We start from the raw sequence: 25,169 nt of genomic DNA, 5'->3' as shown, positions 1-25,169 counted from the left end.
TGATTTGAATCAACTGAATCAGACTGAGTTTTGATGATTTGAATCAACGGAATCAGACTGAGTACTGGAAACCCTGCGCCAGACCTTATTCAAGCGTTTCCTCACTCGTAAAATTTGTGGAATTCTAAAAAAATGTAATCAAGGTCAGAATACACAGAGGGAAAAGTGTGAAAAGTTTACACTCGCTTAATTCGGGTCTAGAATCATCTCCCAAGTCTTTACATTGGATTTTAATAGTTTGTATACAGTTAAGTTTATGGCATCTGATTAAACTTGCATCGACTGGATGGATTTATTCAGTCAGCCAGTATTAACTTGTACCGTTTATATTATGGGTAACCAGTAATTTAGTCTTTACAAACCCTGTATTATTTCCAGGCCTTAAAGCAGAAATCTTCAGATGCTACATCCTTTGTTGGACTTAATGATACATAACCTTTGATTCTTGAAAAATATAAGCAGAGCTTATAACTGTCAAATCCCATCAGAATCCAAAATATAAGCTTGTTTTATTCCAATGTTTGTCAACAACATATTTGTAAACCTATACTGTAAAGCCTCAAAACATGGTAAAAGCTATTTCATGTCGTGGATGGTCAGTCCTTGCATCCGTACTGTAGCTCTTTCTATAAATTTCTCCATCCCTCAGCTTTTTATCAAAACATTGGTGGGGATAACTTTTTCTTATTGTTTCAACTGTGGATTTCCCCTTTAAATATAGATTATATTCATCAACATTGGGTATATGTATGTTATGGGATGGGGTATTGTGCTTTGAGTCATTTCCATGACCAGGGCAAGTGTGATCAGTCCTCAGTCAAAAGTGATATCTCCATTGCAGTATACAAAAGCAAGACCACAATCGTGCAGCTGATATCACGGCCAGTGTCTGTAGATACAGCATGTCCTCATCATGTCATATCTGATCACCACACCCTTAGGCCCCATTCACACTGCTCCTGGTAACAACATGGAAGTATTTTCATTGGTTCTAGCCGGCTTAATCTGGGGGCGTCGGCACAAGGAGTGAACTATTTGTATGGGCTCATTTGAATAGCTAGGATTACTCTGAGAACCTAAGTTGTTGTGGTCAGGTTTTTCAAACCTCCACTAACCCACATACAGTATACTCCCTATATATCCCCCTTGTATGGCTGTACTGTATTTTTGGTATATGACTATATGTTAGTGCCTTGGAATAGCATGAACATATTTTTGAGATAAACCATTTTTAGAAGTAGGTTTTGAGGTCTTGAGGCCACACTGCACATCAAAAAAACACATCACTACTAAGTCTTTAAATGAATACATAACTTTATTTAAATAAATGCTTTATCATAACAAAAAAGACAAAGGTTAAAAGAGTACATAAATTACATGTTGAATAAATATTACACAGTGATATTCACTTTAATAATTTGAGATTTTTTGTCTTTTTTGATATTTGTTTCATGAAGAGTTCCAAATGCTGACCATTTCTTGTAACAATCCTCCGGCACCAATGGGTCTTTTTTCACAAGCCAGTTAACACCATATGTTATTAAGATAACCAATTGATTTAGTCTCGTTTCATCCATAAAAACGTTATGCATTCAGAAAAAAAAGCTGTAGTTACTATTGTAGTATGAACTGTATGAGTCTATAACCAGGTTGAAGACTAGGAATCTGAAGACACTTTAAAACTCAACCTCTCCAACACCTCAATCTAACGCCATACCACAAAGATTTTCTTTGTGGTATGGCGTATTGAGAATTTTCACAATTCGCAGCTTGGTTGAATTGTGTCAATTTGTTGATTAGACCTCAAATTATTTAATGCCCTTATCCACATTTTCTTTGAACCAAGATAGCCTTGGCAAATCTTAATTTGGAAAATGGCCAGTTAGACTGCATCATTATGGATGGCCAAGTTCAATAGGCTTCTGATGGACTGCTCTTAAAATGGAAGGTGAACATTGAAGCTGGAGAGGGAGTCAACATCTAAACATCAGTCGCTAGCTGCATTCCTGTTCCTCAGATTCCCAGATCTCCTTGTGTCTGTTCCTAACTGTATCTACTCTCATGCGATTGGTGACCCCTCCGTGATGGGGTGGTGTGTGGCTAGGCCCTGAACATGACCCCTGTCCATGGTGCTCTGTCTCTTGCTTTCGCTCTCTCACTCTGTCATTCTTTCTCTCTCACTCTCTGTGTGCTAGAGTCCATGAGAACAGTTAGATCAAAGCGGGACAGTTGTGTGGTTGCTAATGTATGGTACTGTGTGTTATGATCTCCTTTTCCTTATTGGACGTTGGTGATGGAGGTCCCAGGCATGGGCCATATAAGCCCCTGTCAACGATTACCCAGAAGTCCTTGCAGAGGCCTGATTCTGAATCACAGTAAATGTTTAGCTTGTTTGTTTTTATACACAAGCAACACTATTACAGGACATTGTCTGTCGGTATTAATATTGTAGTTGTTTTAACTTCTATACAGTAAGTGCAAGCTGCTTTCTTTCAAAGTGGACTGGGGTGGAGGTGGGGAAGGGTGCCAAGCTGCATTGGGTATAGGAGGATCTAGTGATTTGCCACAGGGGCTGAATAGTTCACCTCCATATAAGAAGGCATTTTGGATGTGAAGGGTAGCAGGGTATAGTGACTTTTTCCCCACTAATTCTGTCTCATAGTAAATTAGGGTATAAAGCTATAGGCCTGAACGCATTGACCCCATTGTTAGTGTTACAGCATCTCGTTGCCATTATGAGCCATAAAAATCAAGAGTATCCTATCCATCACATCTGTATGTCCAAACGGATAATATTACGTAATGGTTGGTTCACAGACTCAACTGAGGCTGGAGTAAAAGCTCTTTAATTTGTTGTCTGCTGATGGCCTTTCCCCCTGCCTCCCACTCCGTGGCTAGAGTAACTATGACCACTTACGCTGTGGAATAGGATCTGATGGCTAGTAATGCCTTGTACATCTCTTCTCTGACTACTGGGAGAGAGAAGCAGCAGCAGTTTGCTAGTGCTAACTCGGAATTGTAATATCACTTGGCTTATATTTTCTGGCAATCGAATACATTGGCAGTCAACTTTGAAAGCAATGTTCTAGCTTATCAGTGTGTTTGAAAATAAGAGACAGAAGGGGTATTCTGGTCCGCCTTTCCCACAGAGAGGGATTAGCAACGGATTCATAATGTGACTGTGACACGATTACAAGGGCTATGTCACATCCTATAGAGTTACCCTTTGTCTGGACTACACCAAGAACAACTACTCTGGGGCCTCTCAGCATGAGCAGGGTCTCTGTAACTTAGACAGCTACCACGTTGTATTTGCATCACTATTCAAATGTGGATTTGCATGTAGGAAGGCACTGCGACTTGCACACAGACGGACATAAACTACTCTTTCAACTGACCCTGTAGGTAGTGTTCAATGATGCCTCCCTTCAGCGGAAGGAAAACTGCTCACCATTTCCGATGCAAGTAATGTTGTGTTGTGCTGAAAAACAAGTTGTCGAGAAAGAGGGAACAATTTTGGGGTGCGGCATGCAAGCAAAGAGGGAAGGATATAGATGGGGTATAGCTTTTTTTTGACTGTCTCATATTCAAATAAGGATGATGTCATGGAACTATTCAAATTGTTTACAGGCTAAAATACACACGTCCTTTTCCAAGCACCAGTACATTGTAGTTGTTTGTTTAAAAAAAAAAAAGAACATTCATTAATCTGTAGGTCAAAGTAATACACCAAGGTTACACCGTAGCATTGTTAGGGGACCACTTGGTTAAGGAACATGGCTCAAAAGTGGGCGGTTGTTACTTCACTGAAGGCAAAGAAAACAGCACAAACAAAACCATACAAGACTACACCCTCGAGCAACTGAGACACAAAGAGTAAACATCTAGCCTCACTGGTGAATGCAAGTCTACAGCATGCTTTTTCCCCCTCGTTCTCCCAATTTTTGTCCAGACTTTAGCAATAAAATGCATTACTGCTGTTAGTTATTGGGGGGGACTGCATGATTGTTCAGCCACATTCAATATTCTTTAAGTCCAGGTAGTTGGGACCAATGGAGTCTTGCTGAGCACAGCTCTGATCGGATGAGAGAATGGGCACTTTGAGGCAGTATTCCCTTCACCAGTAGGGGCAGTGTTCTCCATTAAGTTCTGTGTTACCCTGCATGGCAGTGTCTGTTAACAATAGGCACAGTTGGCATATCAGGCTAGCTACAGAGTCAAAGAGTCACTTACATAGGTTTGTCTGTAATAAGCTGCTTATTATGTCAAACACTCTCCATTTTCCCAGATATATAGGTTTCATAGAATAGTGGGAGAAATCCATCCTCAAGACTACTTCAAGCACCAGCAATAATGCTTGTTATGTTGTTGTGACAAGACGAAAAGAGAAAGAAAAATGACATTCTTGTGTTAAAGGCTCACTCCCTCTCTCTCTCTCTCTCTCTCACACACACACACACTCAAACACACATACATGCACGCCCACACAAACTTAGTGAAGTTACACATATCCAAGCAGGTTCCCCTATTCATAAGTGCTGTGACAGAACCAAATACCCAAATAGAGTCAACTGTCTCAGAAAGACCCTATCACATGCTTCTTTTTTCTTTTTTGGAAAGCAACCAAACAAAAAAACAAATACCTCTGCCAATAGAAGGTCCAGCTATCTCCTCTGACACCTCAATAGCAATAGATGTGAAAGATCAAAACAGTCCCGTTTATAATCAGCATGCCTTATTTTCGTTTTTTCATCGCTTTTATGTTAGCTTTACATGATACAAAGTTTGGTGCTTACACCCCAGCTTCTATAAAAATATATCAACACAAGTATATATTTTCATGAATCATTAGTGTGGTTCCCAGCTCTTAGTGGGGGAGGGGCCCGAGGGTCAAACAAGGGCTTAAAACCTCCTGGGTTCCGTCTACTAAGAGATGAGCACACAGTCACACAAAAAAAAAGAGATTTCAGGTGTCCTTTTTTCAAGCCTGTCCTTTCGTTCATTTGATGTTTATATTTTTTGTTTGTTTTGAAAATCTCAAAAAGTGACTGGAGGGCGGAGCAGACAGGCAGGAGGGAAAGGAGGAGGCAGGGCCCTGGGTCAGGTGATCGGGACGGGGTTGGAGCAGCCTATTCACTCGTTGTTGCTGCTGCTCTCTAGGTCCTTGCATTGGATGTCTCCCCCGCTGTAGTCTGTACCGGGCAGCTGCACGCCGTACTTGTCCACGCACCAGCAGATGCCCCGCTTCCTGCCGCGAGAGGGTTTGCACTGTGGGAGCGATCAATGTGCAGCAACACAAGGGAGGGAAAGAGAGAATGAGCGAGAGAAAGAAAGAAAGAACAAGAACAAATATTATTTTGGAGCCAATGTGGATCTGAAGAGGCACATCAGTATACAACTGGTCTATGTTAAACCATGAATAAGGATGATGACGGAGGGATAGTTCTCACCTGTTTGCGTTTGAAGAAGCCCTTTCTGTCACAGTTGGGGAGGTACAAGGACAGGGCCATGACACGGGATGTGTCCTTCATTCCCTGGATGATCCCATCCAGCTTCCTCCTGCAAGGACCCTGTGGAGGAACGATACAACTAACATTAGTTCCCAGTGTTAGCGCCATGGGTGGAACAAATTCTTGCACAGTCAGTTCTCTCTCCTAGGACCAGAGTTGAAAATGCACACTAGCAAGCATCAGCATTAGCACAATATTAGCGTTAGACCCCATCTTTCCTACTCTCCACTCTTATACTTACAAACTCTGGCTCATGCTTGTCAATGGGGAGTGAGGAGTAGTCCATGGGCCCAATGGAGCGCAGTTTGGCCTGCGCCCGCTTGCGGTCCTTGTCCTTGCGCATGGCCTGGATCTTCTTGCTGTTGATGACGTCCTGCTTGGGGAGGAGCGGCACTTTAGCAGGGTGCAGTTGGTCTTCCATTATTTCGGTTGTCAGGGTGTCCTCGTGTTCCCGAGACTCATGATCTACACATGGAAAAAATATTTGTATCAATGGGTGTGTCATCAACATTAACTAAAACAGTGCATACTTGTCACATTACCCCCACCTAAAAGCTTTTCCTGCACAAAGGAAGATATGTACTCCCAGATGCTTTTCCCAGAGTTTGTTCCCAGAAATGCTGCTTTTGCATTGTTTACAAAGGAGGGGTCAGGATCAAGGATCAACAGCTGATAAACTACTGTACCTCCTCCACCACCTCACCCCTTCTCCACCATACAAACAGCCATCATCAACTAATGGAGGTCAAAGGAAAGAAAGTAAACATGTGTGAACGCTGACCAAAAAAGCTTATCTCAGTCACTTCTGTATCATGCTGGCTACATTCTTGACCTTGTCTCTAAGACATCTCTACAACAAAGTGTGTGGCATTTTGGGCGAAACAATGGCTTATTTGGTTGATCATAAGCCATTTTGGCAATAAAATACTTCTCTGGGAATTCTTGCAGACTTTCACATCTCTCACAGATCAGATGTTGATGTCATGGTAACTGAGGAGCCATGGCAACTGAAACCTATGGCAGAGGTGGACACATCGTAGGCTGAATGTAAAGTATAACTTCATATTAAGAAACATAACATAATAATGCAAAATAGCCTGAAGCCAGGCAGACAGACCAGTGCTCTCCCCCTACCCTACCCCATCCCACTCCCCAGGGGGCACTACAGTCCTAGAGGTACATTTGAAGTTCCCACCAGGCTAGCGATTTGGGGTCCTGATCCCTTATCCCCTCTCCTCCAGTCCCTCCTATTGGCTCAGCCCCCATAAGCCAAGAGCCCTAGCCTGCATGAGGCTCTCTGAGGCCAAAGAGATGACTGCTCCTCTCCTGTCTTTGCTTAGTCTATCGTAAGCACACAAGGCACTGTTATGGGACTTTGCCAGGCCCCAACTGGCCAGTAGATGACCGGGGATATATTTATCTAGCAAAGAAACCCACAGGTCATTGCAGCGGTGGCAATGAGGAGGGCTGGCCCAACCGGAGTAGTGGTTGAATGTGCATAGTATTGTTGGGGAGAGACAACCGCAATATATCGACAGACATTTGAAGAGTGGGACCATAAAAAAAGAATTGAAACATAACCATGTTTTCATGTTATCTTAATTAAGTATAGGCTAGTGGTCTAGACTTTGTACATGGCCACCTTGGGGGAAAAAATAGAGGTATGTGACCACTGAGCGGTATATTCCAGAGAATTGATGTCTGAAGAGTCGGGACACAGCAGGGATGTCTGGGAGGAGGTGAGTTGGGGGATGAAGGGAGGAGGGTGATTACCGGAATTGGGACCCTGGCTTCTGAACTGCCGTCCTCGCTTTGAAAGTAATCTCACAACTCATGACTTGGCAGGCGTCTCTGTGTTTGGATACGTCCTCGACTCTCCCTGCTCAGACCGCCAGGGCTATAAAACGCTATAAATAAGTATGTCAAATGAGCTTTCCTACGTGCTCGATGCCTGGATGCTGTGGGAAGAATCCTTCATTTGATCACTATTCAAAGTACCACTGATGACAATGCTGCATGTGTGTTTCAAGCCTTCATGAATGATTCTGTGATTTTGCAAGCCATTTTCAGGGTTACAAACAAACCGGAGAATGTAATCCCCATTCCATTTTACAAATGCAACACACACTACATCAATGACCTACTTTACATGTGAGATCCAAAACATTTGAGTATCTTCCAGAAAGACTGCTATGTCTCATGATCCATGACATGTATTCACATTCAGCCTAATATGATTTGGGTGGAGAAATATTAGATTGAGAAATGTCAGCACACTGACATCATTGCACTCCAATTACATTAGCAGTAGGATTTGTGAACAGGCTCATTAGCTCAAGTGAGGGATGAGAGTTTGGTGTTACTTGTGTGTATAAGCTTGTGAGGAAATATTGGACGTTACATTGGATGTTCTATTGAACTATGGGATGGCAGACGTTTGCTTCATATTTGATGGCGAAAATGAAAATCCATCAACCGTTTAAATGTATATTATTATTATAACAAAATGTAGTGTTTATTTTAGTACATCATACTCCTTGCCCAGAGTAAATGAAGTGCTGTTGTGCTTCCAATTCACAAGCTGTCCCTGCAATTCAAAGACATGGAGACAGAATGTACCCATCTTTAGCCAACAATACCCAGAGTGTAGCCTGTTTGCAGACAATGGAGTCTCTCTCTCTCCCGCTCTCTTTTTCTCTCTCGCCCTCTCTGTTTCTAAACCACCAAATTTGTACTTTCTGAAGTGGGCTCTTCACTGCAGCGGCAAAAACTCAGTTTTTCCATGCTTAGGGTCCCCAGCTTGTAAAGGAGGCTTAGTAGGCCTGTGTTTAAGTACTGAAACACTGCCAGGACGCTGGCCTCCAGCCAAGACAGCACGGTCACATGCAGCCCCCTCCATTAAGCCCAGGCTGACAAGGTATTGGTATCTCTCCCCTTGTTCTCACTAAAGTTTTCATTAAGACAAGAGGAACGGAACAGGCAAAGGAGGTGCAACCGATACGCCTCTGTTTAAAAATGTACATGTGTGCGGGGCAATTATGCTTCATGGATATCCCAACCCACTGGGCACACACGGGTTGAATCAACATTGTTTCCACATCATTTCAATTAAATTACATTGAAACAACGTGGAATAGATGTTGAATTGACATTGAATTGACGTCTGTGCCCAGTGGGAAGTTTCTTATAGCCAGGAAGCCTAAGCGTGAACGATAAGCCACTCTTCTTTCAGTTCTTTTTCTCTCTCTCGGCTGGTCTTTTTGAGTTTACAGTCATGCAACTTGGGGTGGAAAATGCACCAGAACAATGAGCTGCTCAAATTCTCATTGGCTCACAGTCCATGAATTAGCACAGAACACCCTCTGAAATTACACCTTTACAAGATCCTAGGTGTTGAGTAAAGGTGCTGCTAATCCGGGGGTCAGGGGGTATGCGATAGCATAGTGATAACGGAGCAGGAAGTCCTCTGTCATCTTTTAGCCATGATACTGGCCAACCATGGGTCTGATGCTGGTAAAATAAAGGGTAAATAAAATACAAATAAAATAAATGGAACATTGCACTTGAGTAATTATATTACAGGTAGGAATACATGATCCAGACCAAGAGCCTGTAGAGATCTAAACAAAATGTACAGTCATTGGAGCACATTGAATTCCACATCGACTGGCCTTACAAAATGCTTGCACATTGGGGCACAACTCAAACACTGAATTGCCCTCCAACACAGCTGGAGGGCAATGCAGTGTAAGAAGAACATGTTGATTTGTTATCAGTAGTACAGTAACAACCTCAACTAAAATGTATGTGGAGATAGTGCCACTATACAGCGCATTCAGAAAGTATTCAGACCACTTCCCACTTTCCACATTTTGTTACGTTACAGCCTTATTCTAAAATTGATCAAATAAATGTTAATCCTCATCAATCTACACACAATACCCCCTAATGACAAAGTGAAAACAGGTTTTTAGACCCTTTGCTGTGAGACTTGATATTGAGATCAGGTGCATCCTGTCTCCATTGATCATCCTTGAGATGTTTCTACAACTTAACTGGAGTCCACCTGTGATAAATTCAATTGATTGGACATGATTTGGAAAGGCACACATCTGTCTATATAAGGTCCCACAGTGCATGTTAGAGCAAAAACCAAGTCATGAGGTCGAAGGAATTGTCCGTAGAGCTCCGAGACAGGACTGTGTCGGGGTACAGTAACAAAACATTTCTGCAGCATTGAAGGTCCCCAAGAACACAGTGGCCTCCATCATTCTTAAATGGAAGAAGTTTGGAACCACCAAGACTCTTCCTAGAGCTGGCCACCCGGACAAACTGAGCAATCGGGGGAGAAAAGCCTTGATCAGGGAGGTGACCAAGAACCCAAAGGTCACTCTGACAGAGCTCCAGAGTTCCTCTGTGGAGATGTGAGAACCTTCCAGAAGGACAACCATCTCTGCAGCACTCCACCAATCAGGACATTATGGTAGAGTGACCAGACGCAAGCCTCTTCTCAGTAAAAGGCACACGATAGCCCGCTTGGAGTTTACCAAAAGGCACCTAAAGGACTTTTAGACCATGAGAGACAAGATTATCTGGTCTGATGAAACCAAGATAGAACTCTTTGGCCTGAATGCCAAGCATCACGTCTGGAGGAATCCTGGCACCATCCCTACAGTGAAGCATGTTGGAGGCAGCATCATGCTGTGGGTATGTTTTTCAGCAGCAGGGACTGGAAGACTATTCAGGATTGAGGAAAAGATGAACGGCGCAAAGTACAGAGAGATCCTTGATGAAAACCTGCCCCAGAACGCTCAGGACCTCAGACTGGGGTGAAAGTTACCTTCCAACAGGACAACAACCCTAAGCACACAGTCAAGACAACACAGGAGTGGCTTCGGGACAAGTCTCTGAAAGTCCTGGAATGGCCCAGCCAGAGCCCGGACTTGAACCCGATCAAACATCTCTGGAGAGGCCTGAAAATAGCTGTGCAGTGACGCTCCCCACCCAACATGACAGAGCTTGAGAGGATCTGCAGAGAAGAATGGGAGAAACTCCCCAAATACAGGTGTGCCGAACTTGTAGCGTCATATCCAAGAAGACTTGATGCTGTAATCGCTGCCAATGCTGCTTCAACCAAGTACTGAGTAAAGGGTCTGAATACTTATTTTATATATTTTTTTACATTTGCAAACATATCTATTGTGTGAAGATTGATTTCCATTTTAGAATAAGGCTGTAACGTAACAAAATGCAGAGAAAGTCAAGGGGTCTGAATAGTTTCCGAATGCACTGTGTAAGTGTTGGTGGATAGTCAAATCATAGTCATGTACAACGTATCTAGAATGACATTATTTCACTTTATTGACACATTTAGATGGCTACTACCAGTCAAAGCAGATTTTGATTCCACCATTAATAGGAGATGTCTTCATTACATCTTCAAAACAAAGGATTCAGAGGGGAAATTTAGCAGGGTGCTTTTCTTTCTGCTTTAAATAAAAATGCTGGACCTCATTATAAAAAGTGTAATCATATTCAGGTGGTATCATTATTAATACACCCTTTTGTACTGATAAATGACAACTTTGGTTGGACAAGGAGACCATGCTACTGCTTTGTTCAGTATGTATTGTTGGTTCCTGTTTTGAACCTTGTATCTGGGCCGTACAATTGCAGTCTCCTCTGTTACTGAATTCAAACTCAATCAGCAACTTACAGGAAATAACTTTTTCTAAGGTACAATGTGCAACAAATATGTATAGTGCAAAAAAAAAAAAAAGAGTTTAAAATAGCAGCAAATAGCAGCAGGAACAATTCAGGGATTGAAAATTAAAGGAACACTTGTTCAGTAGGGATGAGAGTCCCTTCCAAGTAGGGCATAGGTATACTGACCCCACTCCCCCTCTCGCAACTGCTGCACCAAAGACATTTCTCCTTTGAGGTAAAATAAATGTTCGACAGCAGTTGAAAGCACACTACCGCGATGCTACATGCAGCTGCTCTCCTGTGCAAGCCTAATTTTGGTCTGAGGTCTCATTACACATCTGAGTTTTGATTTTTTGACAAGCCACATGGACAGACGCTGCCTTTTTCTGGGTCAACCTTCACCACCACACAATTGCTGGGTGTGACATAATCCCTGGGGGCAGAGGCCACTATTTTGGCTCGCCATGAACGTTCTCTGTCCACTGTCCAAAGCTCAACTTCAGACACTGAGGCCAGAGACGAAGATGAAAATGACAAGATCCACATTTTGGAGCTGAAACTGGCACCAAAGTTGCAGACAAAAGATAAGGACCTCTATTGTTCCCGTTCTGCAAAGAAACTTGAGGCAGGCTTCTTTGTTGAGCTCATTACAGTGACTTTCAACAAGTTAGGTTCTTCTGTGGGAAGTGATTAGTTGATTTTGAGCCCAATAACATCCTTATGCTGTCCTGGTATTGTGTCCAGTAGGGAGAAAATGTATTGAAACAGAGTGAAAAGAAAAGTACTAAACAATAATTTTCTTTTTTTGTTGCAAATCTTTTGGTGTTCCCTACTGAGCACGACCCTGGGGTTGGAGCGGTAAATGGTGGCAGCGTTGGTGCCTACGCAGTTTAGGTCAGATCACGCAGGTTTTAAAGCCAGCATGTGGATGTCACTACCTTTGGAGTCACATGTTTCTGATAGAGGAGACTACTGCGTGAGCTGATTCTCTCCACAGCTGTTACCCACTAGCCTTCCAGGTGTAAGTGACAAATGCTAGACTGATTGCTATAAAACTTTATTGGAAGAACTCATTCAAGCGTGCCAAATCCCAAAGTAGGTTCTCTAGCTTCAATACTGTGCATGGGAACAATGCCATAGCTTGACCGTAGAGCATGTTTGCAGTGTTCTTTTGGAGACCTTACATTAGCAATTGGTTTCCCATGATTAACACTTGCGATGGCACAGCATTCTAGAAAACCAGAACCTACACCAAAGAAGACTACATATTGTACGCCGAGGGCGGCATGTCATTGATAAACTGTTTCAAATCTGATGAGGTTGGTTATATTTAGCATTCAACAACATCCAGTTCTGTGAGGAGGGGGTTCATGGTGAGTGAGTTGTAAAATCCCTGTCAGCAATGGTTTTCTCCCTATGACCTAGCAATGTAACAATGAAACAGTTAGGGCCATCTCTGAGTCAACTGAACTGTCCACAACGGATAGAGCCATTTGTGTGCAATGTCTACACTACAGTACGTGTTCAAGTAGACCATTTATAGTAGATAGGCCAACCAAGATGCCTAACACAAATGTGTATTGTCAGTGGACTCTGTTGAAGGAGACTGGCTTGTCTGATGTAAAATAAAAAATGAAAGAATGTTTTCTCGATTAGGGAATATAACAAGGCAGTAGGGATGTGCAACGTCAACTAGCCCATACTGGCATTCTGCTGGTCTGTCTGATCAGTTCAGACGAGGAGAATTGGTGTGGAAATACATGAAGTTGACCCTGCTACCGTAAAATATTTTCTTTACATGGCTGGGGCTGTATTTTATCTGTAAAAGGGATAAAGAAAATTGAATCGTCCCCCTAGTTCTAGCCTTTAAACAACAGAGCCACAAATCACTTGACACATGGATTAAGTTGTCAAGCTAAGGGAGTACATTTTATTTATAATAAAGGTTACATGGTTAAAATGGGACTTCTCTGAAATGAAAATGGATTACCCTCCCTTGAGCAAAATATATTTGACTTAAACCCTCCCTTAACACTTGAACAAAAAAATCCGGTAACCCTCCCCTATACCCAAAAGAATAATTAAAATAGCAGAGAACATGTCTACCGTTTAACCTGGACAAGAGTAGGGGTGGAAAGATCTCCTTTATAACAAAGCAATGCATGAATCTATGATCTTATTTGCAGGTCCGAGAAAAAATAGCATTTCATCAAAATGTCATGCAATTCTACATAATTTTACATATTAGCAGAATACCACACAAATTACAGAAACGACAGGCTAAGAATATACAGAGAGATGGGCCCATCTAATCATATTACTCCCATGCCATCAGTGTGTCTTGTTTGCAATCTTAGACATTATTAGGAATCTGAGCATGGTACTTTCAAAAGTTAGGCCTAGCATTACACCCCAGACAGAGTAGGCCTAGCTTTACACCCCAGACAGAGTAGGCCTACCTTTCCACCCCAGACAGCGTAGGCCTAGCTTTACACCCCAGACAGAGTAGGCCTACCTTTACACCCCAGACAGAGTAGGCCTACCTTTCCACCCCAGACAGAGTAGGCCTAGCTTTACACCCCAGACAGCGTAGGCCTAGCTTTACACCCCAGACAGAGTAGGCCTACCTTTCCACCCCAGACAGCGTAGGCCTAGCTTTACACCCCAGACAGAGTAGGCCTACCTTTACACCCCAGACAGAGTAGGCCTAGCTTTACACCCCAGACAGAGTAAGCCTAGCTTTACACCCCAGACAGAGTAGGCCTACCAACTGCTGGCTACTATTCTTCCCGGGGCTTAACAAGTGTTTCCTTAAAAGCTGTCTGGGTTTAAACATCTTCTATTATACAGAAAGTGAATAGCTTAATCAATTGATAGTGACAGAATTAGATGACTTCCCAAGCAAACTATATTTATTGTCTCTTCGGCCATGAAAGGTTGTAGCTCAGCCTCTGAATGTCAAAGCAACAAAACAATGAGAGTCACCTCTTTCCCACAGATTTTACAGCTTGTTTCTAGCATAAAGGATAAAGGACCAAAGCGCTGTTATAGATCACGTTATATAATCGAATCTGTTTTATTTTCTTCAGAATCGTAAGCTAACAAGGGCCTTTGCCTTTTGCCATTTTCTTTAATTAAAGGTAGAACTATGGCATACACTCTCATACCCCCTTAATTCAATTTTTGGTTTTAACTTGACAGTCCTTCACTGACACGGACATAGGCTATTTAAAGAGTGCATGGTGGTCAGAGGAATTGACCAACAAATCTATGGATATAGCAGCCTATAGCAACATTTTCTAAAATTGTAAGAAATAGGCTCCAACACAAAGCCCTCTTATTGTTAGTAGTCTAATTAAAATGAAGACCGTTTAACTGAATTATGCCTACTCTAATGTGCCTACTTTCAGCACCATGAGCTGTCCATTTCCGATTGATTGTGTCACAGCTGATGTTTCGAGTTTCAGCACCACAATATGTATTACTAGAATCTGGCTTATTGTGAGGTCAATACCTCTGATAAATACATCATGGCAACAAACACGTTGTTGTTATTAAAATCTATTATAGTAGTAGCAAGCTATCAAAGTTGCACTCCGGTCCTCCGCACCTTCGTGCTCTCCTTCTCAAACTGAACCGAACATAGTGCATTTTTTAGAGTAGGCCTAATAAAAAAAAAAGTATAATCTGAGGAAGCTTTTGACTCTCCTTCTGAACTGCCACATAGGCCTACACAGCACAGCCATATATTAGGTAGCACACAAAAACGTATTTGATCAGCCAGAGCAGAGCAGGCTGGGGCTCAGGGTTGGACTATCCACTGCAGTGTGTCACGCACCCTAGTTTAATTTACACCGTACGGCTATCTTCGACATATAACTTTGCTCTGTGCTTCTCCGAGCATGCACTTCGTAGCTTATAGCCTATAGGCTATGGAACATTTGATTGAGACTACACTAAATATCCTATAGGCACACTTGATATTGCGCGCCCAGCGGAGAATCAGAGATGAGGTCCGGAATTTGGACACACAACGATATATAGCCTAATAAACAACTACTTCTAAAACACTGAGAAATATTTACATTTCATCCATTACAAATGACATGACCCTCCCTTGGACTAGATTGAAAAAAAGCTAAAACCTCCCCGTGACAGAAATGTTAAAACCATGACCCTCCCCCATTTTCCTCCAGGTAACCGTTGTGTGAATTTCGATCCTACCCTAACACCACAGTTGGGGTACGAGCATTTGTTTAGTGCGATAGTCATTGTAAATTGTCTTAACAAGGACAGGTGACCAACAACTGGCTTCTTCGCATTGGCTTGTGATTGAACTAAAACGTGTAAATGTACCACCAAGCCAACCAAAAAATCTTGGAGCACAAACACAAACCCCAAACTCAACATGTTCTGTTCTTTTGGGCTTTGGCAGAAGCTGCATTTGTGTTGATGCTGTGCTTATAAAGCACAACGTGCTTGTTCATGTGCAAGTCAAGCTTTCTAGATTTGTACGCTCTCTTTAATCATCTTCTTGTTTCTTGGCAAAGAGCAATCTGTTCAAACATAAGGCTCTTTCACAAGCTCAGAGAGCAAGGGGCCTTCTGCCATGGAGTCATATCTGTTGGCAGGCGTTCCAGGATCCTATTCTTCTGGGCTAGCACAGTGCACTGAGAGGCCAGCAACACAAACCAGCCTCCTATGCCCAGCCATCAGAGCTAAGCACCATTTCCTTGGAACACAACTCAACAGTCAACAAAAGAGGGTGACACCAGACTTATGCAGAGATGAGAAAGAGACAACAGAGTCGTGTGTAGTTTGGCAACATTGTATTACAATGTTATACCCATATCATGTCAATACATTTGTTAGAGAGAAATACATAGATGATTCAATGTCATTCTCTCTCTTCAAGAAACATATCCTGATCTGGCAGTCCCACTTTAAACAAACTACAACGTATGAAGACCTTACATGTGCTATATATAGCCTTTGTAATATGTGGATTGTTAAAAGTGGGTCCACTTTTCTTGCTAGGATGCTGTAGAATTGCATGAATGCAGCCGAGAGATTGAAGCTATTGGGTCCCCTGAGGATCTGTCTTTGGACACTTGACCTGCCCTCTTTCTGTCTGCCTTGCTCAGCTGGTCAGAGCAGGTTGAAACCCTACCCAGCAGGAAACCAAAGGCTTGTGTCTAATTCCAATCGTAGCCCTTGACAGACAGCCCTTCAGAGAAGAGCAGCCGGAGGCATTCTGCTGAATCACTGTGCTGTGCTTGAGCACCCACACTGCCTAACCAGGGGCAGGAAAACGGACGCACTCCGGTTACCACCCAGTGCCAAAGGAGAAGTCAGTGTTCACACACACACACACACAAATGCACACACAAACGCCTGCACACACACACACACACACACCCACCCACCCACAGGCTTGACACAGAGTGCGTGTTGGAATTCAATCTCCTAGATCAGAGTGACACTTATAGCTATACAAAAGTACTAGGGTTTATTTCAGTTAGAGCTGCAAGTATTCGTTGGATGTTATGTATAGCCTTGCTGCCATTACTACAGACAATGGTGACCTCTTGAATGGGCTGAATTCCATTCTAATGTTGTTTGATGTATGTGCTCCCAGGGAGTTACATGCAGGGTGTATCCAAAGCCCAAATAGCCTGAGTCTTTCCACCTGGCCAACCGAAGAATAAACCAATAGCATTCATCAAATTTAGCTTGTCACCAAAACTTGTATGTAGCCTAAATCTTGAATCATCTAATAACATGTGTCTATCTCTGACCTCTAAATGTTGATGTGTGGTTCATTTATACCTAACTTCTCTTGCCCGTGCACACACACATTTAAGAATTAGAAGTGCGCACAGACTACGCACACACACACACACACAGGCGCGAACAAAAAAAATACACACACACACATCATCAGATGCAATATTTGAGCAGTAATCCGACTCTCAACACCAGCCACAGGGACTAGACCTAAATTCAGCTTTCAAAAGATCTGTAGCCTCAAGAGCAAAAGCCCTCTTCAGTCAATTAGGCTACAATAAGAAGAACCGGATATTATATGTTGGAAAATATATATTTTCTTCATGGGTGGCAATTGTGTTTGTGAGAAATGCAAGTGTCTGACACAGTGAAAAGTGATATAACTAATTTCCAGTGGAAAAAAAGAACAGCAGCAATTAGTATTACCACATACAATATGTTATCACGTGAGAAAGAGAGCACAAGCATGGATGTCCAGGCAGGCATTGCGACAAGGGAGGGACACAGCCCTGTAGATAAGCATGCAGAGGAATGCTTTAAGTCAGTCTACCATACTGTACCATACAGTCTACCATACAGCGACTGCAAATTAGAGCAGGGATTCCCAAACTCTGTCAAGGCTGTGCTGCTCTCTAACTCAGGGTTTCCCAAAGTAAATAATCCTGCAGCAACAGGACATGTGAATTATTATGTGGATTCAAATGAATGGACATTTTTGTAGGGGTTGCTACATTTTTCGTCAGGGAAAATCAATTCTGAAATTTCAAAGACGAAATTACAAACTTCAGAAGCCGTTTTAAACCTCAAAAACACTACAAGCTTTACATTTCCTGCAATGCAGGACAGTTCTCCTGCAACAGGGTGATCAAAGTAAGATCCTACATCTGTATGCTATAGCACATGTATTCTGTGCATGTGCTGTTATTGTGGCATGTGATGAATCCGACTGTGTGCAATTTAATAACGACCCAGATTCACAATTAAGCCTGCCGCAATCTCGTACAAATCGGACCGTTTGCTCATAGGAGCTACTCATGCATGCTATGCAGTTATTTCAAATTTGGATTCCAAAACGTCAGTGTGCTAATGGAATTGCTTACAATAGCATTACTTTACAAAACTGAAACATCATGCAAGCTCGTTTGCGAGGTTTTTAGCGCGGGGTCATGGAAGCACTTTTCATTTAAAAACGAACCAAAACGTCTATGATGCAGTTTACCGGGGCCGGTATAGCTGGAACTGAATTTAAACTTTGCCACAATAATCATGATGTTGTATTTTACACAGTTCCCTTGGATCCCCTAAGCACACGCATTCATTGCGCCGTCTTACCTATGGGTGGATGGAGGGGTTTGTATCCTTTCTCGTTTGTGCACACTCCTCTGCCATGGAGAAGCGCGTGAAGTGGCTTCTCTTCTCCATTTCGCGGCAAGCAGCGCAAGCCATGGGTGCATGTTCCGGTGTAAACGCCGCACGCCTGACCTTCCGATAAGGCGCAGGTTAGGCAGCAACCGCAGCCCGGCTCCTTCACGAGTTGACAACCGACGGGGACTGGGGGGCACATAGAGAGCGCCTTCTGGTCGCACGGCTCGCAGGGCACATATGAGCCCAAGCACCCAGATAGCCCCAGGATAAATGTCACCAGTAGACAAAAACTGAGAAACATATTCGTCTCGCGATTGTTAAACCTCAAATGTGGAACGAATTGACCGACAATGCCCGTGGGTTAAATTATCCGATAAATAAAGCAAAAAAATTGTCCGCATCCAAATGTATAGTGTTTTCAGCACTCCAGTTTAAATAAACTGAAAAAAAGACTGTTTGAGTTTACAAATAAAAAGTATTCACAGAACAAGTCAAATATCATGAAAAGACTACACTTGGTTGCAATGTTTATCTTAATTGACAGAACTGATGTCCTCTCTCCGTGCAATGCAATTCTTTGTACAAAACCTGGACCTTTCCCCCTTTGAAACCGATTCCAATACTTTCCCCTCCAGAGAAGTTTCTTGAGCAGACTGATCAACTTCAGGCCAGGCTTGCCTTTTTAAAATCAGCCAAACCCCTAACTATGAATACGCCTAACAGCAGGGAAGGGAGGCGCACTTGTTCCAGGTCTTGGCAAGTGGCCAACCTTTTTACAGCAATAGGATCAGTCTTTCACGCTGAAGGCTGAAGTGATGCCAAGTGCGAGGAGCAACACAAGAAACAAACGCAACCTTAATCAAAACATATATATTTTTAAACACTTCATCTGGAAGCATAATTGGAATCCACGATTACTGAATACGTGCTTTTGCTAATCGAGCACACACTTCTTTCTTACCCCTAAATGTTTTCCACCCAGTCTCAAGCGGTGCACATCGATTGACTTAAAGAAAATAAGCTTACGCATGAAGCTACGAGCAAAACGAAAGGAAAACCAGTTCTCTTAAATCATAGTTGCATTACAGACGGAATGAGTAAAATGCATGATCATGACAGAATAGCAAGCACACTGTGCTGCATCAACTACAGTACTTTGGCTACAATCTGTCTGGGGTGAGAACCAGTATGAGCTGACACATACCCATCAATGTCAGTCTGGCTCCAAACTCTGCTCGGTGGTTGATGCTTCTAGTCCGGATCAGCTCTTGGTGACATGTTGTGCTGTTTGTACTGTATGTTTTACATTCTGTAACGGTGTATTGACCGCAGCTTCTCTCTTGGCCAGGTCTCCCTTGCAAAAGAGATGAAGTGTCACAATGGGTCATTTTCCGGGTTAAATAAGGGTTAAATACAACATATATATATAAAAAAGAATGCTACATTCTGCATAAACGAAGCATGTGAATAGGCCTTTACTATAATGAAAGTACATGCACTGTATTTTTTTGTAGGCTACTGTAAGCATTATCAGGCACAATATCGAACTTGGTATAGAGAGTGGAGGGGTAATGAAATCAGTGTTTATTGTCATAGCTAATCAACATTACATTTCCCAAATAGGTTGTATAAATGTGTTAAATCACAGTCAAATCATGCTGTTGTAAAAAAAAAAAAGATGTATGCTTAGACCCAGTAGAGCTTGACGAATATATGGCAACAATCAGGCAATGCTTGAAGACTCTGTCTAAGATGCTCTCTGTTTTGTATTTAGATAACGCTGGCTGTGGATGCCTATTTCACTCTAAAAATAGGCATACTTTAAAGCCTGCACCTGTTCTCTCCATTGGACACCATTTCTGATACAAAGGTAGCCAACTGACTGATTTAAATACATGCATGCCTCTCAGTGTGTGTGTGTGTGTGTGTGGGTGTGTGGGTGTGTGTGGGTGTGCGCGCGGTTTGTCTGCGTGTTACTCTCTCAGAGGGAGTAGAATATAGTGGCTCAGACCCTGATGTGTAATAGCCTGACATCTTCAATTCAACATGAGACCATCATTTGTTGTTCTCCTTTCACACAGTCTGGCTAAGTGAAGACTGCTATCTTTTTCTGAATTTAAAAACATTCTATCTCATTCAGTTGTTCATCTCCAGTTAGTGGGAGATTCTTGCTGCAGCCCTGATTTACCTCTGACAGTTTGACAGTTGACCACTAGAAGGAGCTGTTACCAATGACAAGAGCTCACTATGGGAGTTCCCACAAATAATCAACCATCAACTTCATCGTTGAAGGTTCACGACCACTGTGTGCAAGGCTGACAATAAAATGGCTTGCTAGGGAATATGAAGGTAGCCACAGGCTGTTCCTTGAATGTTGGCTTCTGTATGCGGTGTATACTTTAATGTAACTCAATCTGAAAAAAGGGGAGACAGATATACATAAATGTTATGTTCCATATCTTAGCTCTTATATGACCTATTGAACTACATAGTTTAGTGTGATACATTAATATGAAAAAAGGAACAGACATATTGTCACGTACCCCGGATAGATGCAGTTAAGTATGTTGTTTTACAGGGTCAGCCATAGTAGTATGGCACCCCTGGTCAAATTAGGGTTAAGTGCCTTGCTCAAGGGGGAAAAAAATGACAGCTTTTTCACCTTGTTGGCTCAGGTATTTGAACCAGGAACCTTTCAGTTACTGGCCCAACACTCTAACCACTAGGCTACCTACAGTACAATGACTATGCAGAACTACTAATATAATTTTTCTTGATTATTTTGAACATTCTGTACAAGCACCACACACATGCTTTACTATTCATCATTATACGATTGTAATTTTGTCCGTGTATCTTTAGTGCAGAGATGTGTCAAAACCACTTGAGAACATGTCTGCCATGTCATTTTATCAAACTGATTACAACACATTTCGCATAATATAGTGTCTATTCCTTTGAAGCCTTCATGAATGTTCTGATCCATTCATTAAAGGATCTTGAACATAGTGGTGTGCCCACTGGCACTGCCCAGTCTGTTTCTGTGTCTGGGCACAGGTTTCCCATGCATGGCTCTTGCCTCCTTTCCTTTCCTTTCCTTTCCTTCCCATTTCTCCTTTTTTTCCCCCCATGTCTTCCTCCTCTGCGTTAACCAGAAACCACAGTTACTGCTGTCTGAACTTGGCTTCCATTCCCATCGTATAAGGTGTCGGATTGCTCCTGGTCTGCCTTGCTTGATTTTTTTTTACACTGGAAAGAAACTGAAACCTGCCAGAAATTTCCCCCTAGTACAGAAGTCGTTGAAAAGACGCTGGAAATGTCATCCAGTTACTAATGAGGAGATAAACTGTCGCAAATGACTTGAGGCCGGCTCTGTGGTGTGCAGTGCTGCTGCCATGGTGATTTCCCCCCCCCCCCCCCCAGGAGTGGTGTCTACTCACCGCAACATGCAAGTCTGATATGGCATCAAACTGCCCCTACGTCATGGGGGAAGAGTAGTGGTCTGAGAACAGAGAGTTGAGGAACACTGACACATTCCGTAGATTTCTAATATTAAGCCATTTCCATCTAAAGAAATTATTTGATACCTATTGAGCAGATTTAAACCTGGCAAGAGCCTGCCGGCGTAGATTGTTGAAACCACTGTTTAATAAAGTACAGGATAGAGAAAATGCCTTAGGACTGAATGCTATTTGGAGCAGACTTTTTAACCTTTCAAGATTTAACATTTGATCCCCATTTTATGACCCTTTAATGGTGCTCCTTCAGCACCTGGGTCAATGTGAATTACTTTCATAAACCACAAGTCTTTCACCTTGAACATACAGTAATATATGGACAACCTCAGTACCAAAACTGCTCTTACCATATTTAGGTGTGAAACATTGCAACTGGGTCCACATTTGAATCATTCTAGTGTAGTGCTGCACGGGGGTGGTGTTTTGTCAGTTAGAAAATATTTACTTCTCTTTCATTTCTCTGTGTATACAGTCACCCACATACTAAATAGATGACTTATTTTCAACCAAAACAAAGAAGAGAAACACATATTTTTCCAACCCGTTTTAATAGGGAATGAGATTGTGGGATATAAGTGGGTGAAACTGATTTTCCCCATTAGTCAGCTGTGGATGAGTGTTCTAAGATTTCTTGGGTATTTTGCTGTATTTTGTTGGTAATTTCATGTCGTGGGGCAATGGGGTCATGTGAGTGTCTAAATATGTGGGTGTCTTTAAATGTTAATGGTACATCTGTGTCTTATTTAATCCAAATAAATATCAACAATTGTGGCCCTTGCATTGTTTACGAAATTGGCTCACCTAATGACTAGATCATATTAATCCGGGCTTGATCTCATGGTGACACTTAGCTCTCTCTCTCTGTCATGTGTGTGCCGTAAATGTACGTGTCTGAGCTGTATGCATGGAGTTTGGTTGTGTGGGTGCCGTGCATGAGATGAGTGTGTGTATGCTTAAGCTGTCTGTGTGTGTGTGTGTCCTGTGATACCTCGCCCCAACAGATGGAGAGGAAAGACAGAGCTGAGCCTTTAATGCTTTCCTGTCCTACTTCATCAGATACTCATTTACATACACATGATTCATAAACATACACAAATACATACTGTGCACAAACACTCACATGAGGGTTGAATGGTGGGAAACCAGTTACAGAGATTTTCCAGGATTTACCACCCCCAAAACCACTCCCTTTCCCGGGATAAATAATTGCGAGAAACCGGTAAATTCGAACAAAAATGATTTGTGTGAACAGCATGTTGTGAAATGGCGTTAAGTTATATGTGATGTCTAAATCTGGCCTCTCTACTGCCTCTGCATGATGAATCAACGCTCAGGGTGGGGACAGACAGCCCATCTCAGTATGGAGCGCAGTTCACTATGCATGTAGACTTACGTATCATCTTATCATGGGACTTTTTTATCTAGTGACAGGTAGCCTATGCTACAGTAATATAAAGACCAAAATGCACGTCTAATTTACCCATATCCATACTGGCATTCGGGGGTCACTTGTTTTTTTCATTGGAAAGATACTATTTTTAGTTGCAGCTGCAGAGTTAGCACTGGAATATTGTTGCTTTAAAGCAGTGCACAAGCGAGCACTCACAGCCTCTCTCTCTCTCTCTCTCTCTCTCTCTCTTTCACTCTCTCACTCTCTTTCTCTCTCTCTCACTCTCTCTCTCTCTCTCTCTCTCTCTCTCTCAATCAACTCCATTTAAATTTCATCCAAAATAGATAATCCTGTTCTAGATTTACACATAGCCCTACAGTGGCAAGAACAAGAATGTGAACCCTTTGACCCTCCTTTCGGGCAGCAAAAAACTCAACCAAACCTTTTCTGTAGTTGCAGATCAGACCTGCACAACGGTCAGGAGGAATTTTGGACCATTCATCTTCACAAAACTCTTTCAGTTTAGCAATATACTTAGGATGTCTGGTGTGAACCGCTCCCAAGGTCATGCCACAGCATTTCAATCGGGTTGAGGTCAGGACTCTGACTGGGCCACTTCATAAGGTGTATTTTCTTCTGTTGAAGCCATTCTGTTGTTAATTTACTTCTGTGTTTTGGGTTGTTGTTTTGTTGCATCACACAACTTCTATTGAGCTTCAATTGGCGGACAGATAGCCTTACATTATCCTGCAAATTGTCTTGATAAACTTGGGAATTCATTTTTCCGTCGATGATATAAAGCTATCCAGGCTATGAGGCAGCAAAGCAGCCCCAAAACAAGATGCTCCCTCCACTATACTTTACAGTTGGGATGAGTTTTTGATGTTAGCGTGATGTGCCTTTTTTCTCCACACATAGTGTTGTGTGTTCCTTCCAAACAACTCAACTTTAGTTTAATCTTGCCAGAAGCGCTGTGGAACATCCAGGTGCTCTTTTGCGAACTTCAGACGTGCAGCAATGTTTCTTTTTGGACAGCAGTGGCTTCTTTTGTGGTGTCCTCCCATGAACACCATTATTGTTTCGTGTTTTACGTATCGTAGAATCGTCAACAGAAATGTTAGCATGTTCCAGAGATTTCTGTAAGTCTTTAGCTGACACTCTAGGATTCTTCTTAAACTCACTGAGCATTCTGTGCTGTGCTCTTGCAGTCATCTTTGCAGGACTGCCATTCCTAGGTAGAGTAGCAACAAGGCTGAACTTTCTCCATTTATAGACAATTTGTCTTACCGTGGACAGCAAGGCTTTTAGAGATACTTTTGTAACCCATTCCAGCTTTATGCAAGTCAACAATTCTTAATCTTAGGTCTTCTGAGATCTCTTTTGTTCGAGGCATGGTTCACATCAGGCAATGCTTCTTGTGAATAGCAAACTCAAATTTTGTGAGTGTTTTTTTATATGGCAGGGCAGCTCTAACCAACATCCCCAATCTCGTGTCATTGATTGGACTCCAGGTTAGCTGACTTCTGACTCCAATTAGCTTTTTGAGAAGTCATTAGCCTAGGGGTGCCTTGTTAAAAGTTAATTTGTGGAATTTATTCTTAATACGTCTTAATACGTTTGAGCTAATCTGTTGTTTTGTGACAAGGTAAGGGTGGTATTGTAACGGTTTTCCTCCTCTTCAGAGGAGGAGTAGGAAGGATCAGACCAATATGCAGCGTGGTACGTGTCCATGTTAATATTTATTTAAACTGAACACAAAACAAAATAACAAGAGAAAGAACAAAAATGAAACAGTTCTGTCTGGTGCAGACACAGAGACAGAAAACAACTACCCACAAATCATAGTGGGAACACAGGCTACCTAAGTATGGTTCTCAATCAGAGACAACGATT

At 42.3% G+C, this 25,169-nt stretch overlaps 1 protein-coding gene across 1 annotated transcript; it reads right to left on the bottom strand.

The window, feature by feature from the left end:
* Positions 1-1,296: 1,296 nt before the first annotated feature.
* Positions 1,297-19,061, bottom strand: LOC139380522 (insulin-like growth factor-binding protein 5). Its single transcript, XM_071123255.1, has 4 exons — positions 18,336-19,061; positions 5,752-5,975; positions 5,451-5,570; positions 1,297-5,268 (listed from the first exon to the last, which is right to left on the bottom strand). Exons 1-4 carry the CDS (start codon positions 18,667-18,669, stop codon positions 5,134-5,136), a joined length of 813 nt encoding a protein of 270 aa, XP_070979356.1. The 5' UTR covers positions 18,670-19,061; the 3' UTR covers positions 1,297-5,133.
* Between the last annotated feature and the right edge of the window lie 6,108 nt (positions 19,062-25,169).

The sequence above is a fragment of the Oncorhynchus clarkii genome, chromosome 22, assembly GCF_045791955.1.
Source record: "Oncorhynchus clarkii lewisi isolate Uvic-CL-2024 chromosome 22, UVic_Ocla_1.0, whole genome shotgun sequence".
Taxonomy (NCBI): domain Eukaryota; kingdom Metazoa; phylum Chordata; class Actinopteri; order Salmoniformes; family Salmonidae; genus Oncorhynchus; species Oncorhynchus clarkii.
Note: the sequence above shows the minus strand (reverse complement) of the source record. Positions and strands in the feature narration are given on the sequence as shown.